General features: G+C 46.4%; 1 protein-coding gene across 1 annotated transcript in view; it reads left to right on the top strand.

Moving 5' to 3' along the window:
* Positions 1 to 23,984, top strand: part of MYLK (myosin light chain kinase) — a 159,878-nt gene that overhangs the window by 110,237 nt on the left and 25,657 nt on the right. The window contains 7 exon segments of the mRNA XM_039843215.1: positions 5,331 to 5,381; positions 6,150 to 6,277; positions 8,251 to 8,404; positions 14,008 to 14,310; positions 20,812 to 20,844; positions 20,943 to 21,036; positions 22,362 to 22,565. Of these exon segments, the coding sequence (XP_039699149.1) occupies positions 5,331 to 5,381; positions 6,150 to 6,277; positions 8,251 to 8,404; positions 14,008 to 14,310; positions 20,812 to 20,844; positions 20,943 to 21,036; positions 22,362 to 22,565 (967 nt within the window).

Below are 23,984 nucleotides of genomic sequence, written 5' to 3'. Positions count from 1 at the left end.
CATGTAGGTATAAAAGCTGAGCTGACAGTGTGGCATGCTAAATAGGCGAAGGCAAGTACACAAAGTCCTCTGGGGGTCTGTTTGGGGAAGAGGGGTGAATGGGGAGAGGGGCTGGCTTTTGTGCTATACTCTCTTTACAGTGTAGCTTAATCCTTTACAACAGATTTCTTTATTCTTCTCACATTTTTTGAATGAGGAAACTGAAGCCACATAGCCTAGGGAGTCCATTTCTGCAAAAGACAGAGAAGGGTTTTAAAGACCTAGATTTGGTGATGGAACAGAGTGTCAGCTGGAGTTAAGAGGCAAGAGGAAGAAAGCAGCCATATACCGGGCATCAGGAGACTTAGGTCCTATTTCTATTTGGCCTTATGTGCTTTTATGAACCCAACAAGTCCTTACATTTTATGCGAATCCATGCCGTTTTTCATGAAATGGAAACAGTGTGAGGTACCCTGCTTGTGTTAGGTTGGGGTAAGAACTAATGAGAAAAAGGATGATGTGACCATGGGTTAGAAACAACTCGCTGAGTCCAGCTCTCCATGAGAAACCAGGTTTTAGAATCAGGTGACTCAGCTTTCCAATCCATTAATTATGTTCTTCCAAGCCTGGAACACAATGGATTGCAGCAGATGGTCATATAAAATATGTATAGAATAGGGTACAGAACACTGTTAACATTTAAAACTGTTTTTACTAATGGGAACCAAACCAGTTTCAAATGCTAACCAATTCAAACATCCAAAGCTCCGAATTTATAGAACAAACAAATTTAAAACTTTGGCCTTCAATCCCATTTGACTGTAACACAGATAGATATTAATTCAGGCTCTACTTCTGGCACATAGGTTTTACCTAGGGCCTCCAAGAATAGTATAGGGTGGGACTTTGGCATCATCTAATTTTATTCTATGCGGCTTCCTCCTCCTTATCGACTCCTGGCCCACCACTCCAGGGGCTGTCAACCTCCTTCCAGCCCCCCAGAGCCCATCCACAGCTGCATTTGTTTGCTAGGGTGACCCTAACAAAGTACTACAGACTGGATGGCTTAAATAGCAGAAATGTATTGCTTCACAGTTCTGGAGGCTAGAAGTCTAAGATCAAAGCGTCAGCAGGTTCGGTTTCTCTTGAGGCCTTTCTCCTTGGCTTGCAGATTGCTGCCTTCTCGCTAGGTCCTCACATGGCCTCCCTCTGAGCGAGTCATCCCTGATATCTCTGTGTGTCCAAATTCCCTCTTCTATGACACTAGTCGGATTGGATTAGGACCCACCCTAACAGCTTCATTTTAACTTAATTACCTCTTGAAAGGCCCTGTCTCTGGGGTTAGGGCTTCAACATATGAACTTGGGTGGGGGACACAGCTAAGCCCATAAAATCAGCCCTCCACACAGTTCCTCTGCCAGCTGCCTTTCCCTTTCCACAGGAGGTCAGATCCTGGCTCTAGTAGAAACCTTTCTTCTTCCTTTGAGGGCCTCTCCCTCTAGTTGTACCCTCTCACTTTCTAATAGCCAGGGATGAAGAGTGGCTGGGGATTCATGGCTCAGCCAGTCATGGGTGTTCCATATCCCATCCAGTATCTGCTCCCAGGGGATGATTTGGCTTTCCCATACTCTTCCCATCGGGCATCGTTGGGCTCTACTTTTCCTAGCTTTCTGCTTTCAAGGTTGTGCTCTGCTCTCCTCCCTTGGAAGAAACCTTCGTTTGATATTCCTCTTCTGTCACTCCATTTCTCTTTGTCCCTTTCACTTCCAGCATTCTTGACCCATTAGTTGACTCTTGCCTGTTTCCTTAAGAATCTCCTCTGGAGTGACTTCTGACCCCATGGTCCCACTATACCGGCCCTCTCTAACAGCACCCGTCACTCAGTGCTAGTTATGCCTAAAGCCCACTTTCCGGTGCTCATTCTCTCCCACCTGTGGTCGCAGTGACAGTCCTCCTTCTGCCTCTCAGAGTCCTTCCGCAGCCCCTCTCCTTCCTCCCAGCTCCTCATTGTGGTCTCACCTGGGATCAGACCCTGGCCCCTTTTCCTCTTTCATTGCATTTTTCTCCAAAGAAGTGATCCATCCTCACAGTTTCTATTATAAATTGCATATTTGATCCTGAAATCCTTCTCTTCCAGTCTTGACCAACCTCTCTCTTGAATTATGACCTTGGGCTTTTGCCTATATACAGATTAAATTCTTTCATGTACCACATTCACTTGGACCAAGCCAAATTCACCTTTCACTCCCAAATTCCATATTCCATCAATATAATTTCCCCCATTTATCCAAGCAAGAATTTTCTAAGGAAACTTTGTACCTGCCTCTTGTTTAGCCCCCCAATTTTTTTAACTTTTTCTCTGTCTCTTATTTGTATTTTCTTTGTTGCTGCCTTTACCAAAGCTGGACCTGGAAGATTAGTTCCTTCCAAGAGTATGGCAATGGCCTCCATATTGAGTATCCTTGTCCCCCAGGATATAGAAAGACCTCTAGGTGTCCTCTAGCCCAGTTGGACTGCTGTTTGTGTGAGGATTCCCTGTTCATTTAGGACAAAGACGTAACTCTCAGACTTGGCTTTCTAGACCAGCACTGTCCAATAGAACTTTCTGTGCTGACAGCAGTGTTCCACATCTGCACAATATGTTAGCCGTTGACCACATGTGGCTCTTGAACCCTTGAAATATGACTAGTGTGACAAAGGAACTGAATTTTTAGTTTTCTTTCTATTGTCATACTATCTTCACACCACTGCTCTCTAATCCCAGCCCTGTGCTCTACCCAACTTCCACCAAACATCACCCTGATTCTCAGCTCTGAGCCACTCCCTGTTCCTGAGCTGTGGGGTAGGCTCTTTTTTCTACTCTAGTTCAGATCTTCTCTAGTCCTCGGGTCCATTCTACATCCCCCTCTTAGTCCTTCCTGACAATCTCCTCAACCTACAGCATACACTCTTTCTCCTTCATTTGAACAATCATGTCATTTTGGCAGGATAAAATTATTTTAACTTTCCATTTAACTTTTATTTTGAAATAATTTCAGACTTACAGGAAAGTCACAAAAATGGTACAAATAATTTTTGGATACCCTCCATTCAGATTCTTCAAGTATCAACATTTTACCATGTTTGCTTTATCCTATCTTCTCTCTCCCTTTCTTTTTCCTTCTCTTTTCCCCTCTGCCACACGCGCACACACACACACACACGCACACGCACGCGCACGCACACACATGTTTTATGATCAGTTTGAAAGTAAGTTGCACATATGGTATCCTCTGCATCTAAATACATCAGTGTATATTTCCTAATAACAAGGAGTATCTCTCACTAAACCACAGTTTGGAGATCAAAACACAAAATTAACATTGACACGATACTATCATATAATTTATTGGACTTATTCGAATGTGTCCAGTTGTCCTATAAATGTCCTTTATGGGAAAAGAAAAAGAAGCCTTTCCTGTGGATCACATGTCTTGACATTTAAGCCTTTGAGGACAAGCCCTGATTTCTCACATTTGTTTGGTTTTCTCCTCGGTACCGAGGCTAGTAGTATGTACTGATTGGCATTTGCCCAGCACATTATAGGCCCTCAGTAAATTTTTGAGAGTTGGACAAGTGGATCAATAATAGTGACGAGCCAGGGTGAAGTTGGTGGAAGCAGGCCTCACCCTGGGCTCAACCACGTAACTGGCAGTCATCCACTCTCTGCTCTCAGAGTGCTTCCGTCAGAGATCGCCTCCTTACACAGCCCTCTTGGGGCACTCAGATGGGTAGCAGCACTCTTCTCATTTTACAGATGCACAACTGACAATCCACAAAGTTAGCTAACTTGCCTATGGTCACAGAGATGCTCCAAGTCCAAGCCAGGACATAGCACTGCCTTTCTGTAATCTACAGCAGTGAAGTTTTATGAATGGATGATTAATTGTTAACATAACTCCACTCATTCATTCAATAAATAGTTATCGAGTGCCTACCATGTGTCAGGCACATAGGATACACATAACAAAAAAGTCCCTGCTTTTAAAAAGTTTATACTTTAGGGGGAGGCAAAGGGCAGACAGTAAGTAAATAGTTTGTTATATGGTGATAGGTGCCATGGAGGGGAAGATAATAAAGTGGTAAGCAGGGTAAGGAGCGCTAGGGGTGGAGGGTTGGTATTTCATATAGAGTAGTTAGGGAAGATCTTCTTGTTAAGTAACGTTTCTTCATTTTTTTTATTAAGATATAATTTACATACAATAAAATTCGCTCATTCTAGTGCACAGTTCTATGAACCTTGACAAATAAATATAGTCATGTAACTACTGCCACAATCAAAATATGTTCCGTCACCTCAGAACATGTCCCTCCCTGTGCCCCTCCTTCCCCGAACTCACCTCTGGCAAACACTAACCTATTCTCTGTCCCTATAGTTTTACCTTTTCCAAAATGTCATAGAGAATTATACAGCACGTAGCCTTTGAGTTTGGCTTTTCTTAGCAGAGAGATGAATCACTAATGGGATTCATTTGTGTTGTGGGTCTCAATAGTCTGTTCCTTCTACTGAGTAGTATTTCATTGTGTGAAGTTACCACAGTTCATCCATTCTCCAGTTGAGGATATTTGAATAACTTCTAGTTTTTGGCAGTTACAAATAAAGCCACTAGGAACATTAAGATTTTCATTTCACTTGGATAAGGAGGTTAGATGGCTTTTGAGCAAAGACCTGAAAGAAATATAAAAACAAGCTATAAAGATAGCTGAGGATATTTTTGCATATTCACCACGTTATTATTTCACCAAATGAATACGTTTGTGCTGCAGAACTGGTCTGTTTGGGTCATTTTTCTTTTCTGAGTTGTATGGAGAAAGTGGGAATAGGAATGGAGGAAACCATTGGCTGGTTCGCTTCAATTCTTCATTCATTCAGTGATCCATTCAATAAATAGTAAACAAATGAAAGCCACCAGTCCACAGTCTGTGACCCAAAGGAAGCCTGAGACCCTTGGATCCACACCAAAGGCTAATTTTACTTGGTTTATCTGACTTAATTTCCTCTCTGAGTTTCCTGAAAGTTAGGGTGAGAGAATAATTAGTGAGTTTGGGCTTATCATTGAAATGGACAGTGTAGGCTTAGCACTTTTAAGAGTTTTTATCTCAATGGAGACTTCAGGAACCCCTCCAGAGGCTCTCCTGAGAACTGATATTCAGTCAATCGTGAGGTTGGCTGTGTGAGACTGCAAGATCTCCAGAAAGAGCTCTGTCTGGAGGAGGGGCCGGTGGGTAAGACTACATCCTCCTAGGATTCAGGAGCTTGGTGGAAAAAAACAGAACTAACAGAAAATAACCTATGAACTTCTTTGTTTCAGGTGATGCAACTGTGAAAAAGAAACCTGCACCCAAGACACCTCCGAAGGCAGGTAATTGGTCACAGCAACATTTGGGGGCAAGGAAGTCATCTGCCATGACGGGTTTTTCCTTTGCTCTGCTAGGCTGACCACTGGGTGTGTGGTCCCCTTCCTAATTCAAGCTCTGTATCTTTCGGGCTGCATTTTCCCTGAGAGTCTCTGTACAAGTTGGTCCCCAGCCCCTTCCACTACTTGTCTTTTTTCCTACTTCCCCTGTATGGACAGCATCACACAGTACTAGCAAATCTCCCACCCCTTCTGTGAAATTCTGTCTGACCCACTGCCCTCCACTCAGCCACTTAAGGAGATGATTCACTTTGTGCTGTTTTAATGCTCCTATATGTCCTTGTCATGTGGAACTTTGTCTGTTTTCCACTGAAAGACATTTGAGGACACGAACTGTATTGAGCCTGTCGGCCAGGGCCACCTCCAGGTTAGACAGCAAGGGACAGCAAGGTGCTGATTTATTAATAAAGGAGTTAGGATGTAGACTTGAAAAATTAGGGCAAGATGCAAATTTCAGAGAAGCCAACAAATGGAAAACTGTGCCATGTAAATGGCATGGTCACTTCTGAAGAAATTAGAATAAAGAGATGAACAAACCTAGCAAGTCTGTCAGCTCAGATGTCGTGAAGCAGTAATCAGTGCCCTCACTCTTACCCTGAAGGTTCCAGAAGGTGAGGCAGGAGCAAGAGACCAATGTGGACAGCAGCATCAAATGACATCAGAATGTTTGAGGCTCCTTCCTCCTCACTTACTCTCTCACCTGTCCTCATCCAGCCATGCCCCCTCAGATCATCCAGTTTCCTGAGGACCAAAAGGTGCGCGCAGGAGAGTCTGTGGAGCTGTTCAGTAAAGTGGCAGGCACCCAGCCCATCACCTGCACCTGGATGAAGTTCCGAAAGCAGGTCAGTAACGGAGGGGAGTGGCCTGAGAACAACGCACACAGCCCCTGGGCCGAAAGAATGAGAAATTCTGTAATGGAGACAGTATCGCTCTTTATTGCAGGAGCCTTAGAAATGGGAGAGACCTCACCCACTCGTCACCACCCCCCAGCCAATCCAAGTTCTTAATAACCTTTTCCTCTGAATCTGCTAATAATGCCTACTTTGTAGACAATTTGTATAATGGAAAAAATATGAAGGAAAAAAATAGAAACCACCCACGACGCCCACCAAATTTTGATATCTCAGTCTAGAACTCTACTCAGCGTCAGGAAAATGGAACCAGTAACCTAATTGACCTCTCAGACTCTGAGTTTTCTGTTATTTTGTGCCTGCCCACTGAACCTGAACTTACTACATGCTGAGGGGATAAAAGTAGATCTGAGTATTTGGATCAATAAATCGTTTGTTAGGTAGAATTTTGGCTTACTGGTCCAGAAATCAAGCTACCACTTATAATAATGGTCCTATGGGAGAGTGTTCAAATTTCTGAACAACCAGCTTTTAAAGAAACTTGGGGATCCCATATTGGCAGTGTGTACCCATGTGCATGAGCAGCAGAGGCCAAAGAACAGTGAGCTGGTGCTGGATCGGAAACTGTATAGAAGGTGTGATTTCTTCCAAACCCTCTGTTGCTCTGTTTCCAAACCATTCCAGTTGTCCTAAGGCCCAGAGGTGGGAGGCCAGTACCAGGAAGGAAAGGAGGGTTGGTCTCAAATGATGAAGAAGAGAAACTGGCCTTAATCATCCCAAAGCGTGTTTGCCCTGGGCTGTGTTTAGGTCGGTGTTGTCTGCGATAGGGTGGAACCTCATCCCTTTTCAGGGACGTTTATGCCCCGTCCTTCCGACAGAACTTTCTCTAGTGATGGGAACATTCTCTATCTGTTATCCAATATGTAGCTTCTAGCCATATGTGGCTATTGAGCACTTAAAGTGTGACTAGTGTAACTGAGCAACTGAATTTTAAATTTTAAGCAATTAAAAATTGTTATAATAGCTTTGTTGATATAATTCACGCACAATAAAATTCACCCTTTTAAAGTGGTTTTTCGTATATTCACAAGGATGTGTGACCATAACAATGATCTAATTCCAGAACATTATCATCACCCCAAAAAGAAACCCCTGACCTGTTAGTAGTCATTCCTCCCCTTTCCCCAGACCCTGGCAACCACTAACCTACTGTCTCTATGGATTCGCCTATTTCAGGCATTTCATACAAATGGAATCATATAATGTGTTTTCTTATGTGCTGTTTCAAACACGCTTTGGGATGATTAAGGCCAGTTTCTCTTCTTCATCATTTGAGACCAACCCTCCTTTCCTTCCTGGTACTGGCCTCCCACCTCTGGGCCTTAGGACAACTGGAATGGTTTGGAAACCATTTATTATTTTACTTAGCATTATGCTTTCAGGGCTTATCTATGTTGTAGCATGAATTAGTACTTCATTCTTTCTTATGGCCAAATAATATTTCACTGTCTAGATATACCACATTTTATTTATCCATTCATTAGTTGATGGATGTTTGGGTTGTTTCCGCTTAATTTTAAATAGCCGCATGTGGCTATGGTTTCGATAGCACAGAGAGGTCAGAACCTGCCAGGGTGGGCTTTGTAAGTGACTTTGCTCAGATGTGTTCTCCCACCCCATCCCAGAGTGGTGGAGGGGGACTGGGATGCTCCTGAACTCCAGAGGAGCAGCGACTTCAGAGTTCATTCCCCAAATGCTGCTCAGCACCTTCCTGCTAGCCTCAGGTCTGGACCGCCAGGGAGGCTTGGCTCTGGATACAGGAGAGAGGGGCCTTGGGGGAAGCCCAGAGTCCACACAAAACCACACAGCTGGCACAGCTGCATCCCCCAGGGAATGGGGAGTGGGGTTCGGAGCTCCCTTCCTTTCCTGGCTCACATCTCCAGCACCTGCCCACTCTGCCGCAGATCCAGGAGAGCGAGCACATCAAGGTGGAGAACAGCGAGAGCGGCAGCAAGCTCACCATCCTGGCCGCACGCCAGGAGCACTGTGGCTGCTACACACTGCTGGTGGAGAACAAGCTGGGCAGCAGGCAGGCTCAGGTCAACCTCACTGTGGTCGGTGAGTCTGAGGGTGGGTGGCCTGGAAGTCAGGGATAGGAAGGTAGGCAGCCCCCAGACAGCATGGTGGACCACAGGATCCCATCTCCTGGGGGACCTACTCCTTCAGTACCCATCGTCTCTGCCCACAGCCTCCAATTTTCCTACTTTATTTCTCTCTTCTTGCTCTTATGATGTTACTGTGCTTCATGCTCACTGAGAACTTCAGCCCCTACACACACACACACACACACATGACACACACACACACAGAGTGAGTTTTTCCATCCCTAGGTTTCTTTCTTTCTACCCTTTGGAGACCCTGAGCTCCACGATGCCAGGCCCTCTCCTGCTAGCACCTGTAACCCCGCTCCTCCTCTGGTCCACCACCTAACCCCATCTGAGTCGCCTTGCAAATCTTCACCTTAAATCAATGCTGCTTTCCGAATTCGCTGCTCCTACCCCTGATTTGGGGGTGCATTTCAGGAAGATCACATCAACCCTCAGACTTAATCTGGACTCTGCCAAAGTCAAGACTTGGCCAGGGTATCAGTGCTGGTCATTGCCCTCTCCCCTTCTCTGTGATAGCATATGACCCTGCAGACTTTGGCCTCTAGCTATTCTCTGAGAATTAGGAGGCATCAGGCATGACCTTGCTCAATGTCATGGCCTCACACCTACAGGCATCTCTAGGTCTGTCCTCAGGATGACTCCAGGCTCTGGGTATAGCCCACCTTTCTCTCCCTGAGGCTACTTCTTTCTCCTGCGCTCTGGATCCAAGGCTCTTGGGGGCTCCACCACTCTCCTTCTCTCTTTTCTCCAGCTCCTCTGCTTCTCCCATAAATACTGCCAGAGCTCTCCCATCTTAGCCAAACATACCGGCGTGCATAACTCCTGCAACATCTTGTCTTCCTCTAGCCATCCTACCATCTTTGTCCTGTTCTCTCTCCACAGCCAAACCCTCTGAAGGGGGATGCTCTCTGCTCTGATTTTGCTTTCTCGCTTTCTCTTCAGCTCCCTGCAGCCTCCCCTCCACACCCCAGTAGCCTTCTGGGACTACCTTTCTGAGGTCACCATGACCTCCTAATCCTCAACCCACTCCTTTGTCCTTATCTCCTACATCCCAGCATTGAGTTGAGTCTGTCTCCAGGCTAATTCTCAAGTTCACTTTTTCTTCTCCATCCCAGTCACTGTGTTGTTTATGCCACTGTCAACTCTTTCCTAAAATATCCAGCTTTCTCACTGGTCTCCCACTGTCAGTCATGCTCAGCTCCTTGCCTGCCACCCCACCACCCCACCACCACCACCACCCATGTGGCAGGTGCTCAGGACAGAAAAGGAACAGCAGATGACAGAGAAGACTGATGAATAATAGGCCATGTCCTTGTGCATTTGTGGGCCTTCAACCATTGTACATGCGAAAGCCTTTGGTGGTTATTGATCTGATCTTTGTTTTGTTTCCTTAGGTCATGCGTTTTAAGTCTGGGAAGTCAATGTATCAAAGCATCAGGGAATAGATTTCTCATCTATAAAAGACAGAAGGGACCCCTTTATCACTCTTTCTCTCCTTAGTGACTCTGGTTGCTTATTTTAGTAGTTTCCCCCGTGGAGTCAGGAACATTTGGGGGGTTGAAGGATTAGTACTAGTGATCTCGTCTGCTTTTACATTTAGACCTGGCCCCCACCCTCACCCATCAGCAAAGATTGGTTTCCAATTTTCCTCGGTGTTCTCTCTCATCTGCCCCTGCCTGGGGAACTTTGAGGTCAGTTCCTTCGAACTGCTTTTCTGTGACCAGTGCCCCCTGCCCCCACTGGGGCTGGCTCCACTTGGTGCCACACACTCCCCTCCCCCATCACAACGGCACAAGCTGCAGTTCTGGCCTTTTATGGTGTAGTTTCTTATTCTCTTTGGCCAGTACTGACAGGGCCATTGGCGTGGCTGCCTGCCAGCTGGCAGGAGCAGCATGTTAAATGCCGTCCTGGGAGGGGAATGGAATGGAGGGGAACGGGCTTTCTGTCTGCCTCCCCCTCATTGAGCTAAGAATAGAATTGCTCAATAAAATGAGGACTTGCATTGATGGAAACAGCAAAGCCACATTCATTCAGAGCCCGTGGATTTAGAATCAGTCCGAAGTAAACCTGGATTAAGCCCAGATTTACCTGTGCGTGTCTCTAAGGACATCTGTATGTTATCTGATCAGGGTTGATTAACTAGATGTAAAATGCAAATGAGATTAAACAGGAATTGTTTGACCTGGATGGTTTTCAAGCACTTTGGAAGCATCCATTTACTGGCCAGCTAAATAAGGCCGATTTAACACTACTTGTTAGCAGTAAACTTTTCTTATGTGTTCTTTAAAGTACCACTTTCTCTTCAGATAGTCTGACTCCTATTTTTAAGTGATAATAAAAACCTGCCATTCCCTCAGTTAATTTAAATAAGTGGTGTTTCACCGTTTTAAATGCTTATGATTATTATATGTTAAGGCAGTGCAGAAATTTGTGATGCTCAGGCGGCCTCTGCCTGCACCTCTGTCCACGGCCTCAGAGGGGTGTGGTGGCTGCTCAGGCAGGAGAGAGCGGTCAAGTACCAGATAAAGTCCTTCCTATAACCTGTCCAGCATGAGAAAAACAGGTCACTGCCTATCTTTAAAGGAGAAAAACAAATTAGAAAGGACCCAAAATACTCAAATACTATTCGAGCCTGGGACTCGCAAGATATTTAAGGGCAGAAGATTTCCCTTCATAATGCTTGGCTCGGGTTTAAGCAAGATGCGTTCTTGATCTTATTCCACCTGATAGCCTGGAAAATAACAGGCCCCTGGAACAAGAATCCGAAGGTTGTTTGGAGTCTCCTTTTGGCCCTGTCACTGGCTAGCTCAGTGTTCTTTGTAAGCAAAGTACCTTACTTAGCCTCTGAGGGCCTGGATTATCCAGCAAGACAACCCTAGGAGCCCTTGTAGTCCCCTGCCATTCTATAAAAGATGCAGGTGGCTGCTTAGGTGCCAGTGAAGAGAGGTCTGTGCGGGGTTAGGCACAGCCACAGATCAACTTCAAACACACAGGCATGCCGAGACTGCCAGGGAGGTTACTCTGAGAATCATTAGCCATGAGGGCCTCCATTTTCTCAGGAGTATGAACATTCGCTGAACAGAAAATCCTGGAGCTGGTGCCATTGGACACCCTTGTCTTGGACTCAGCACTTCCCATTCCATTAGTCAGGTCTTCCGGGAGCCATGGGAGAATTCTCAGGAAGCGTGGAGCTCGGGGCCCTAGACACTGAGCCCACTTCCCTTTTACCAGGCCATGCCCCAGGTCTCCCTCCCAGATCGAGTGCAGCTGTGTCTTCAGCATGAGTGGCAGGCTCACAGGCACTCTGTTCTGAGCATTTTCATCCCTGGCTAGTTCCACCTCTGTGTGGGGCTCTGCAGGTTGGAAAGAACACAAAGCATCAGACGCAGCCCATGGTCCTGAGGACAGGTGTAAGTGGAGGTACTTACCAGTCTCTTACCAGTTCAGACTTGCGTCTTTTCTGAACTCCTTAATTCAAATTCATTGAAAGCATTGAAATTTCACTTGTAATTAAAGCCCCGCTCTCCAAATTTTGCATCTTCTCTTGTACCGCAGGGGGTAACGTGTCATATGTCAGTTCTCCCTCTTTCAGCCAAGAGACATCTGGAACAGGGTAGGGTACAAATAGTAACTCTTCTGCAATACTCATTTCTCAAAGTTTTATTTTCTTGACCAAAGCAGAAGTGGAGTGTACCGCATTAATTATGTAAATCCACATAACTCTAAATGCGTCCAGTCAGATGTTTTCCAGGCATTTTTCTGCAGGGGAAGTAATGAGTCTGTCTTTCATACCTCTTTAGGCTTTTTTACTTCCTGAGCTGGGTCTTTAGAGGAGTTGAACCACTTGCCTCTAAGAGAGTTTAGAGTAATAAACATCTTAGCCAATGCCAGAAATATTTCTCAAAAGACCAATGTATCTTTCAGAACAAACAGTTTTCCTAAGAGAACATATTAAACAATCAGTGAAAGTGGTTCCATCACAGGAGGCCTCCAGAGTGACTGTAGAAAGTGGCTCTGTCACAACCCCAGAATCACTCTGGGTGAGGTCCAGGCTTGGGGTGCAGGGGAAGGGTGGTTTCTGGGCAGTGTGCTCTTGGTAGGAATGTAGAAGCAGCAGGGCTTGGAGGGAGAGAATGAATATGTATACATAATGTACGTATATGTTTATACACACACGCACACGCGCGCGCGCGCACACACACACACACACACAGAGGCAGAAAGTTTATTTCTTCCCCATATGCACAGGGTCATTTGCAGAAACTCGCTTTGGCCTTTCTGCCTTGCTGGAAGTCAAGTAGTTACCTGGGTTTGTTTTCTTGATGCTTTGCAAAACCCCTGAAAGGTAGATACATATTAGCACCATTTTTCCAAATGAAAAGGACAAACGAATTAGTCTTGGCAGTTAAGGCATTCACTAGAGTTCACATAGCTTATAAATTCACGCGACATAAAAGCATGGTTTTAATTGCTAGTTGAGGGAGCTCTGTACCTCAAACTGCCTTGGTGGGGGGTGGTGAAGGGTTAGCGAACATTGATATCTGTAACAAAACCAACCACCTGCAGAAACTAAATCTGAAAAATAGAACGAGCAACTATCAAAATCAGCGAAACTCAAGAACCTCATTAAAGTATTGGCTGCCGTATTTTGCTTTGAAGTTGGCAGCATTACAGATTCTTAGCATTACTGGTCTGCATAGGAAGGCAGCCAGCCAAAGGGGCCACCTCATGGGTCCTCAGCTCATTTCCCTGCCCTTAGTCAGGGGTAGTGTGATTTGCTACTGTGGTTCGCTTTGAAATTCTTTACCACATTTTATACCAGTCCTGTGAGGATAAAAGAGGTAAGGTAGGAGTAATTTTTTGTATATTTTAAAGTCAGGAATAAATTCCTGCAATAATAATGACAGTAATGGTATCAAGTCAGCCACTTTTCTAAAAACTTCTCATAACCACCTTGGGATCTAAGTGCTATTATTATCCTCATTTTATAAATGAGGAAACTGAGACACAGTAACAGATAGTAAATGGAGTCAGAGCCGTGTTCAAACCTGGATCTTTCTGACTTCAGAGCTCACTGTACTGTACTGCCTCTCAGGGGAGCAGGCGTTTCCCAAGTCCCAGAGAAAGTGGAGTCTGACCCCTAGTTACATGACAGGTCACTGGTGCAGGGGCTGAAGGACATACACACACACAGAACTCTCTCTCAAAACACATTTCTGATGGGAAGCAGTCCACGCCTTCTGGGCAGCTTCCTAGATCTGTTTACTCTAAGAAATATGTTTATGACTTAGGCAAAGTACAGGAAATCGTGACTTGCAGACTGGAAAACTAGCCAAAAAAAAGAGTTTTCTCTGAGCAAATAGGCATTCGTGGGGCTTTCCGTATAGGTGGGTTTGTGCATACGTGTGTGACTGTAGAAGAGGGAACCAGAGCCGGGACTGGGGATGCCAGCTTGGGTTTTCTAGGCTTCACCCCAACAACAGAGCTAATTCAAAAACTTTCTTTCCCTGCAATTCTGAAGAGTTGAGTGATACTGTGCTTCTCTATCCCCAGACAAGCCAGACCCCCCAGCCGGCACGCCTTGTGCCTCTGATATCCGGAGCTCCTCACTCACCCTGTCCTGGTACGGCTCCTCGTATGATGGGGGCAGCGCCGTACAATCCTACAGTGTCGAGATCTGGGACTCAGTGGACAAGATGTGGAAGGAACTAGCCACATGCCGCAGCACCTCATTTAACGTCCAGGACCTGCTGCCTGACCGAGAGTATAAATTCCGTGTGTGTGCAATCAATGTGTATGGAACCAGTGAGCCGAGCCAGGAGTCTGAACTCACAGCGGTGGGAGAGAAACCTGAAGGTAAGCTGCCTTCGCTTCATCACTGGCTTGAAGTAAATGTGCATGACTTACCTTATGTATGTAGAAACCCGTACTGAGAGGGGTACAGAGGAACTGGGATGTCATCGATGATGACTGGCAGCATCTTTTGGAATCTTGATTTCCCAGATAGTGGTGTTGATCCATACTTTAAAAGTACATATGACCTTTCAAAAAACATTGAACCAGTAATTTTGGTACACTGCCACCAGGGGGTGACAGTGTGCTAATCGGGAACAGAGCCCTGGCAGGAAGAAGCTCAGACCTAAAAGTTTCAATGTCCCTCCTCCACCCTCCACCCTCCACCTTCCTCCCTCCTTCTCTTGCACTCAAATGTGAGTGTCTACTCAGTGTCAGGTTCTTGGAACACAAATACAGATGAGACAAGGACCTTAAAATTTAAGGAGACAGCTGTATAGCTAGCTAGCTATAATGAGACAAGCTACATCCCATTCTAGCAGTATAAACAAACTGCAAAGGAGACACAGCAGGAAGCCTGAGTCATTTTGCCATAGAGGTTGAGGAAGGCTGCCTAGAGGAGGTGACACTTACCCTGAGTCTTGGGAAACGAATGGGCTTCCACGAGGCAGGGAAGATGAGGAGAGGCATTCCTCACAGAGGAAACAGCGTGAGCAAAGGTACAAAGTGATGGAAATGCATGGCTTTTTGAGAAGCTTGTGTGTGGCCAGGGCAGATGCTGTGTGAGAAAGAACAGGAGGAAGCAACGCTGAAAGGGCAGTTTAAGTAAAATTGTGAAGTTCATCAAAGATCTTCAGGCAGGGGGTTGATGTGATTAGATCTTTTTTTTTTTTTAATGCAACCTAATATTTATTTGAAGTGCCATACAGACTCTAGCCATAGACAGACCCACGTGTTCCTAAGACTTAAGACTTTTGAAATATCACCTTTTTTTGGATTAGATGTTTTTTAAAATTATTCTTATGTAAGTTTCAGGTGTACAGCATTATAATTCAACATCTGTATGTGCTACAAAATGATCACGACCACAAGTCTAGTTTTTTAGAAAGTGAATTAGAGGAAGAGTAGAGCTTTGCTCCCCTAAGTATGGTCTGGATCAGAAGTCTTGGGATCCTGGGAGTTAGAAACACAGACTCTCAGCCCCCGCCCCAAATGCCCCTACTCCCTTCTGAACCTTCATTTTAACATCATCCACCCCACCTCTCCCTACGCCCACCCCACACAGATTTGTATGCGTATGAAAGTTCGAGGAGCCCTAGAGTGGAGGAGGGGAATCAGGTTGGAGTCAGTGAGACACCAGTTGGGCCTCTGCAATATAGTCCAGGAGAGGGATGGTAAGTAAGGGCATGAACTAAAGCCTCAAGAGGTATCTGCTGCCCTTTGACACTCCCCTTTGAAATGAGCAGAGTAGGGAGCAGGAACGTTAGAGTGGGGGTACCAGGAGAGGAAGCCAAGGTCCAGTCTGCTTGTTTTTAGCATATTACTTTCAAGAAGAAGACTTCCCACCTGTTGGAAAAGTGACAGGAAAAGAGAACATGTTGCAGTCAGATGTTCATTAGCTGGAATAGAAAGCTTCCAGGTCCTTTATGGTGTAAACCAGGAAGCTGTAGAATCTGATGGACCCCACGCAGAGGACGGAAGCCACTGGAGCCGTAAGGTGTGGCTCCCAGGAGGCCAGGACAGAGGCTCCTAGGTCTCTAGGGAGAGTCTATAGAGAAGGGTGGCTCTTACCTGTAGGTTCCAAGCAGGTGTCCTCTCCCTTCTTTCCTGTGACCAGCTGAACCCCCTCTGTGGTCCCCAAACTGCTCCTGGAACCCCTCCTAACTGGGAGCAGACAAAAGGAAATATTGAGGAGGGGTCCAGGCCATCCAGGGCTTCCAGGCTGGAAGCTGCCCCCAACCCCAGGCCCAGCTGGATTATCCAAGGAAGATGAGGGGGAGAGGCAGAACAGTTGGCCAACTTTAGGCCTGAGAGTCAGAAGATGGAGGGGCAGTGAAAGGGTGAGGGTAGGGGTCGAAGGTTCCAAGCGAATCCTTCTGTGGACTGCCCAGATGCTTGTTGGTTATAACTTGGGCAGGTCATCTCTCTCTGCCTGGAAAGGGAAACGGCTCTCAAAGGAGTGGGGTGTGCATGTGCACGTGTGTGCACGTGTAGGGGTGGGATGGCCTAAGTGGTTATGACAGGTCATTCCTGTGGAGCCCAGTGGGATAGAGTGGTCATCAAAGAGGCAGTGCCAGTGAACCTCCACTGAAGCCCAGCTACTGTTCACTGTCACCTTCCCCGCTGCCACCACTGCCCCTCCTGCCTCTTTCTGCTTTTGCAACATTAGTGTTGTTTAATCCTGACCTCTCACCCCTGTTGGCACCTTATGCCAGAGCTACCCCTCTGACTAGGACCCCTAACTCAGCAGTTCCCTTCCCTGTCTTCCCCAAACTGAGTAAACAGAGCCCCTGCCTCAACACAAGTGCCCTCTCTCATCCCAGGCAGGTCTGGATCACTGCTCCTGCCCTACTCAGCCCTAACTCTTAAACCCACTCTGCCCTTGCTCCTGATCCTAATTTGTTCTAGTGTGTAATAGTTGTTAATGAACAGCTGTGATAAAGGCTTCTTGCAGAGTTGGAACTTCCTTGCAACCCAAGGGCAGTTAGAGCAGAGCCCAAAAGGCCAAAGGGCGGGAGATGAGCCGCTCACCCTGCCCTAGGCTACAGCTGAGCAGGCCCGCAGAGGCCCTCTCTGGTGCTGGATGCCCTCTAGTGCCCGATGGGGATAAAACAGCCTTCGGCCTCAAAGTGACAGCTCTTTGTCCCAGGCTGACTAGAAAGGTATGCAGTGTGAGGGTCTTGAAAGCTCAGTCCAGGGCAATGAGACTCATCTTTCTGCATAAATATCTCAGAACCATCGTCCAAATAGTTCTTCCACTTAACTCTTGGATCTCATAGCTCTTTCTGAATAGAAGATTTTTTTTTTAATGTTTTGTTGAAGTCCCTCCTACTGCAATTTAGCTCCTTCCTCAGTGGAGAGATGGAAACACAGCGATTACCTCTCTCATTACTACAGCCCTTTACGCTTGAAGAGCTTGGCTAATTGAACTGTGGTCTTTCCCCAACTCTTCCTTTGCTCCTCCCCAAATAGAATGGAGGCAGGACGAGAAGAAAAAGAAGAAAGGGAACCATCTCAGCCTGGAGCCTTGGCCTGAGCTTCATACAGACGAAAGGTTCCAGTGTACCAGTGAGCCAGAAAGAGGGGTGTGAATTCCCTGAGAATGATCTAGGTCCCCACAATCAGAGTATCAGGAAAGCATTCTGTGTCTTGATTGCCAAGGAGAGAGGCAGGAGGTGAGGGGCAGGTGCGGTGTTTGCGATGAGGGCAAGAAGGTTAGCTCTTTGGTTTCTAACTGGTGAGTGAGGGAGAGGCCAGTTCTACAACTTCTGCTCTCTTCAGGGCGAACTGGGGAATGCCCCCTGGTGGCAGGTCACCCTCGTGGCTCACAGCGCTGCCGCTACTCCACTAAGAAAGTACAGGTGGTTTCTCGTAAAGATGCCAGGCCAAAAAAGCCTGCCTTCTCTTTCTCGTCCTGCTGCTCATCCCACACCAGCAATCTGGCACGGGAACAAGAAGACAAGGGATGCCTCAGCAGGTCAAACACCTGTCTCAGATAGGGGCACCACAGGTCAGGAGCCTCCCTAACAATAAAATATTATTATTATTATTATTGTTATTTTGTGTCTAAGGCCTAGTTCAGTGAGTGCCATTCACCAGTGCTAAATTAATGACTGATGAATTAATTTGAATCTCTTGCTTCCTTTAAAGGCCAGTTTGAAATACCACTGTTGAACTAACATCTGTTGAACCTATTTATTGTTCTTATGAGACCTCTTGAGATATGAGTTCCATATGCCTACAGCCTTCCTCCTACGTGAGGCAACACTAAATTGTTCTCTTAAGTTACAGTATTCATTAGCTGATAAAAGTCCGTAACCCTAATATCACCCTTGGCAATTGTGATTTTCTTTTTATCTTGTCTGCTTTAGACTTCTTTCCCAACCAGAGAGGCCTAGCCTTTTCTGATCATCCTCTCATGGCAGCTCTTCCTTTCAGTGGCCCTGCATACCTCCTCTAGCTCCATCTTGACTTTCTAAGTGTCAACAGCTAGAGTTCCAGGAGCAGATGGCCCCAAGCTCTACCATGAGCAGAGTGATACCACCTGTTTGTGGCCAGTGCACATTTACCCCATGACGGCATGCTGTTGGCCAGAGCAGTGGACTGAGGAACTGGGCTCCCATGCTTGGTTTTTAACTAGATACCTGAAGGGCTGAATGATTAAATTCTCCCTGAACACATGACTCCTCCATTCCTGCCTCTCAGGTACATTCTGGTCATCTATGGATTTGACAATGTCACTCTCAATTCCAGATAGGTGATTTAGAAGACTCGATCAGTTAGGCTCATGTCCCGGCAATATCTATGAAACCCCTCCACGAATCTGAGAGTCCTGTCTATCCGATCCTTTTTAATTTTTCCATAGCATTTTCCTTTCTGTGACAAAATATTCCTCCCACTCATGTTTAGTTTTCTAAACTAAGCATCGATGGCATTTTAAGAATTCTAAACAAATCACAGCCTTTCTTGCTCCTGATCAAATGCTTATAAACTCCTTCAAAACTCTGTTCGGCCAGGGGTACTTACCTTGTATAAGGAACTGTGTTACTTTTTCTCAGATTGCTTGCTTGGGTTTTAGTAGTTCGTTCTGCCCTCGGCCTAAGAGAGAAGCTCACTGTCTGTAGTTCCCAGATGCACCTTCTCCATCACAGATATGAAGCTTGCAAAGCTTCGCACACCCACACACAACCTCTCCTGACTTGGCAGTGTCCGGTAATCCTTCCACCCTGTCCATTCTGTCTTCCTCCTAGGAGATCAACCCTGTGCTGTTCCCTTCCTTTCTTCAGTCCTATTCTGCTGGGAACTTCAGCAAATCACATCCTTTTCCCCAAGGCTTATTTACACACACACACACACACACACACACACACACACACACACGCACCGCACACACACACACACATGTGCACACATTTACACCTTTTAACTCCTTGTACTCCCTCTCTAACTTCTCTTTGTCTATCTCCTCGGCAAACCTCCCTCGGTTCCATCTGTCAGCCAGAACACAGCCCACATCACGGCTGAGGGGCACAAAGCACATTACAAAGCATGGCATCTAGTGCTAGCCAGGGACCCCAGAAATTACCTAGAAATACAACTCTTTCCTTTTACAGATGAAGAAACAGCGGGAGGTCCAGAAAGGGAAAGGCACTTAGCCAAGATCAAGAAGCCAAAGTGGCCCTACCAGGACAAACTTATGCCAAGGCAAAGGAAAGCCTGGAGTTTTGATGTGGCTGTGTTGTGCCACACACATACTTGTGTCCACACACACACACCACACACACACACACACACACACACACACACACACACACACACACTCACACCTGACACATCCATGTTGCAACCAGCATGGGCTGCTTATGTCCCTCTTCACCATACCTCACAAACACCTTTTGGTTGCATTGTGACATCACCCACCTCAATTTGTGTTCCTCATTTCCTTTAAGTCACAACTCGGGACCTACTTCTTCTGAGAATAATTGCTCTAACTTTATAATTTCCCAATTTTGTGTCACCTTCCTGCACTGTGTACTGCGATATTGTGTGTTTGATTATATAACACTTATCATGGGTATTTCAAGTATATGTGTTTTTGCCTCTCCAACTACGTTATAAGCTCAAAGAAAGAAGGAGATTATGCCTTTGTGTATTTTGTTTTGTATACCCACAATAACTGGCCAGATACTCGGCATATTACTAGAATTCTGTAAAAAATGTTCAGTAAATGGATAAGTAGATTTGACACTAGTAGCAATCATAAGTTGCTGACTTTCAAGCCAGAGCAGAAAGGGACTGCCATAGTTGTGTGTAGGTTCTGAAAGTCAGAGGAACTAGAAGAGATATGAAGAAGGGTAGGTCTAGGGCAACTGTCCCTAACCTTTTTGGCACCAGGGACCGGTGCTCCTATGAGAATCTAATGCCTGATGATCTGAGGTGGAGCTGAGGAAGTGATACTAGCGCTGCGGAGCGGCTGCAAATACAAAGGAAGCTTTGCTCACTTGCCTGCCGCTCACCTCTTGCTGTGCAGCCTGGTTGCTAACAGGCCACAGACCAGTACTGGTCTGCGGCCCAGATGTTGGGGACCCCTGGCCTAGGGAACCACAGTGTTAGAGAGGAAGGAATAGAGATTGGAGCTGGTAGAAAATGGGACTGGGTGGGGTGAGGATGCCAGTATTTGCCAGTGTGCACATGACCCTGTTGTAATGTGGACTGACCAACCCCATGGTGATGCCCAGACCTCTGGGGTTGGTGGTCTTGTACCTGATAAGGCTGAGTTTTGCTCTCAATGGTCCTTCAGTACTAATCACCTGTGTCCTCTCTGGCCCTCCTTATCTCCCCCAGAGCCGAAGGATGAAGTGGAGGTATCAGATGATGGTGAGTGCTGGCCACCTGTCCTCAGGAGGGCTCGAGGGGTGGAGGGGGGTGAGCGAGGGATCTGATGGCTCACACCCACCCCGACCCCTACCCTGCAGATGAAAAGGAGCCCGAGGTCGATTACCGAACGGTGACAGTCAATACCGAACAAAAGGTGTCTGACTTCTACGACATCGAAGAGAGACTAGGATCGTAAGTGGAGTGGGAAGCACCCTTCGGGCCCCCAGTGTGAGGGTGGTGTAGGTCCTATGGTTGAATTCCATGCCTCATCTTCTTGTCTTTTCCTGGGTTCTGTCAACCCTCCAGACTGAGATTCCTGCAAAATCAGGAGGGATTGACTCTGTCGCACCCCACAAAAGCATCACCTACCCAGGGCTCATGTAGGAGCTGTTCGTGTGGTTTTGTGCTGGCCCAGCTCTGTGAAAGGCTTGGGCACGTGCTTCCTGTGCCTTAGTTCTCTACACAGGACTAAACCTAGGGCACTGAATCTGGATTAGACTGTCTTTAGGATACTTCTTTTGATGCACAGAAGGCAGTCAAGCCTGATCAGTGCTCACTGTTCAGCAATTCTAGCTTTAGTGCTTCAGTAAAGCACCCACTCTTGAATTGCACAACTGGCCGTCACTGCTCACTTTATGAACAGTACACACTTTCCTCTGGATCCTCCCTGGGGTATGGACCCCAACCCTGAGCCCTCATCATAGCCAGGCTGTCCCTCCAGCAGCAGCACCCCAGCTTGCCTGTATCCCACTAACGCTCTATCCCTGGAGGAGTATGGCAGGTGGAAGAACAAAGAATGGGGCTCAGCTTTTATTCCCAGTGAGGGACACCAACTTCCTAACAGTCTGTGCCAAGAGTCTGCTCCATCAGTGGGAGCTGTGTCAAGAGGACCACTACAACCCCGCGTGCCCACAGTGGGAAGCAGGGGCCCTCCCGGGCTGTCTCCAGGGGACAGTGCTTTAGAGTGGCGAAGAAGGAAGGTGGCATTCAGACATTCTCTGTGTTTGGGGAGGACTTTCTCAACCCAACTTCATGGGTCCCTCTGCAGGGAAGGGGAGGGAAGTCTATCAGCCATACTTGAGGCCTCACTAAGTAGGTGACAGTCCTGAAACTGGGTGGGGATGCAGGGACAGGCACAGGCTAAGGCTGATATGTGATGGGGAGAGAGTAGGTTTACACTATTAAAAATGCACTTCATTGATTTTGAGCAGGGGCTGGCAAATGTTTTCTGTAAGAAGCCAAATAATGGATGTTTTAGGTTTTGTGGGCCATACAGTCTATGTTGCAACTACTGCTCTGCACAGTCAAGCACAAAAGCAGCCATGTTAGACAATATGCACACAAATGGGCATGGCTGTGTTCCAATAAAACTTTATTTATAAAGACAGGCAGGCCAGATTTGTCCCATAGGCCATTGTTTGCCAACCCCCATCTATTGGAAAGCTTGGCTAAATTTGCCTTTTCTCTCTCTCTTGCTCTCTCTCTCTCTCTCTCTTTTTTTTTTTTTAATTTTACAGTGGGAAATTTGGACAGGTTTTTCGACTTGTAGAAAAGAAAACTGGAAAAATCTGGGCAGGTAAATTCTTCAAGGCGTATTCTGCAAAAGAGAAAGAGAATATCCGGCAGGAGATCAGCATCATGAACTGTCTTCACCACCCCAAGCTGGTCCAGTGTGTGGATGCCTTCGAAGATAAGGCCAATATCGTCATGGTCCTAGAGATGTGAGTGGCCTGCTGCCCTGTAACATAAGAACTGTGGGCCTCAGCCTCCTTGTGTGTCTCTCCCCTGTCCTACCCTAGCCTCTCGCTGCAGTCAGGGAGGTGACATGCAAGACACTCACCAGCCCACATGACCAGGTGCTGACCACTCAGAACAGGTTTGTGCACATAACTGGACCTGACCCACTGACCTCCAGCCCGCTGCAGCCACCTGCTCATTTCTATAACAAACAGGCAGATCTTTGAGGACCTCTGTCCCCTTTCCACCCGCACCTCCCTATGAAAGGGCCAGTCCTAGTCCTAGGCTCCTTGGCTTCAGTCAGGGGCATTCTGACCTAAAGGTACCTTTAGAATAGAAGGCAAGGAACATAGCAACTTCCTGACCAGCTTGCGAAAGAGAAGGGGGTCCAGGGCTAGGAGCTCAAAGTACAGGAATGTAACCTTTGCTCCTGCCCTCTTGCTGTGCTCTGTATGCCCTGTCACGCTTGTTTGTAGTCTCTTGACTTTTCACTCACCAAAGAATAGTGCTTTCTGTGCTGGGTTGTACGTAGACAGAAAGATGGATCAGATGACCCGCAGCCAAGGCTTCCCTTTTCTACTGTTTCCTCTAGTCACATTCCTCCACTTCTCTTACCTCTGAACTGCTGGTGTGCACACACACACACACACACACACACACGCTCATGCACATGGACACACATACAAATGCACATAGTGGTGTCAGTAAGCCAGATGCCCACCACAGTGTCTGTATTTTTTAAGTTTCTTTCCTTTACTTATCTGAATTTTTTAAATATATGATATTATCACATCAAAAAAAAAATATGCAATGAAAATCTCATTCCTACCCCTGTCCCCCATCTACCCTGTTTCTGCCCCACTCCCAGCACCACTGGGAACCAATTTTATTGATTTTGTCTGCATCTTTCCAAAGCATATTTATGAAAATACAAGCATACATGATACATATATTCATAGTTTCCTCCCTTTTAACAAGAAGTTCACTGATACAATCCTACACATTGCTTCTTTTTGTTCCACAGTTTTTCTGGGACACAGTCACGAATCAGTAGCTAATGAGACTCCTCATTCTCCCTGTTCCATGGGACACCATTGTGGACATATACCACATACTCAAGCAATCTTCTTTTGATAGGAGGTTGGATGGTTTCCAGGCTTTCGCTTTTACAAACAAGCACTGTAACCTTGTCCATACATCTTTTCATTCATGCCTGTGTACATCTGTAGGATGTGCACAGAAGTGTGGGAGTGTTAGATCAGAGGGTATGTGCATTTGAAATTTGGAGAGATATTGTGCAGTTGCTTGCAGCATCCTTGAATTGCTCCTCCCCAGCTTCAGGGATTCAGCCCTTTGGCAAGGATGCTATCTGCATCTTGGTGTTCTTTCCCAGGCAAGGGGAG

Source organism: Pteropus medius, unplaced genomic scaffold (assembly GCF_902729225.1).
Source record: "Pteropus medius unplaced genomic scaffold, Ma_sr-lr_union100, whole genome shotgun sequence".
Classification (NCBI taxonomy): domain Eukaryota; kingdom Metazoa; phylum Chordata; class Mammalia; order Chiroptera; family Pteropodidae; genus Pteropus; species Pteropus medius.
The sequence above is the reverse complement of the archived record's forward strand: the minus strand, read 5'-3'. Positions and strand labels throughout refer to the sequence as shown.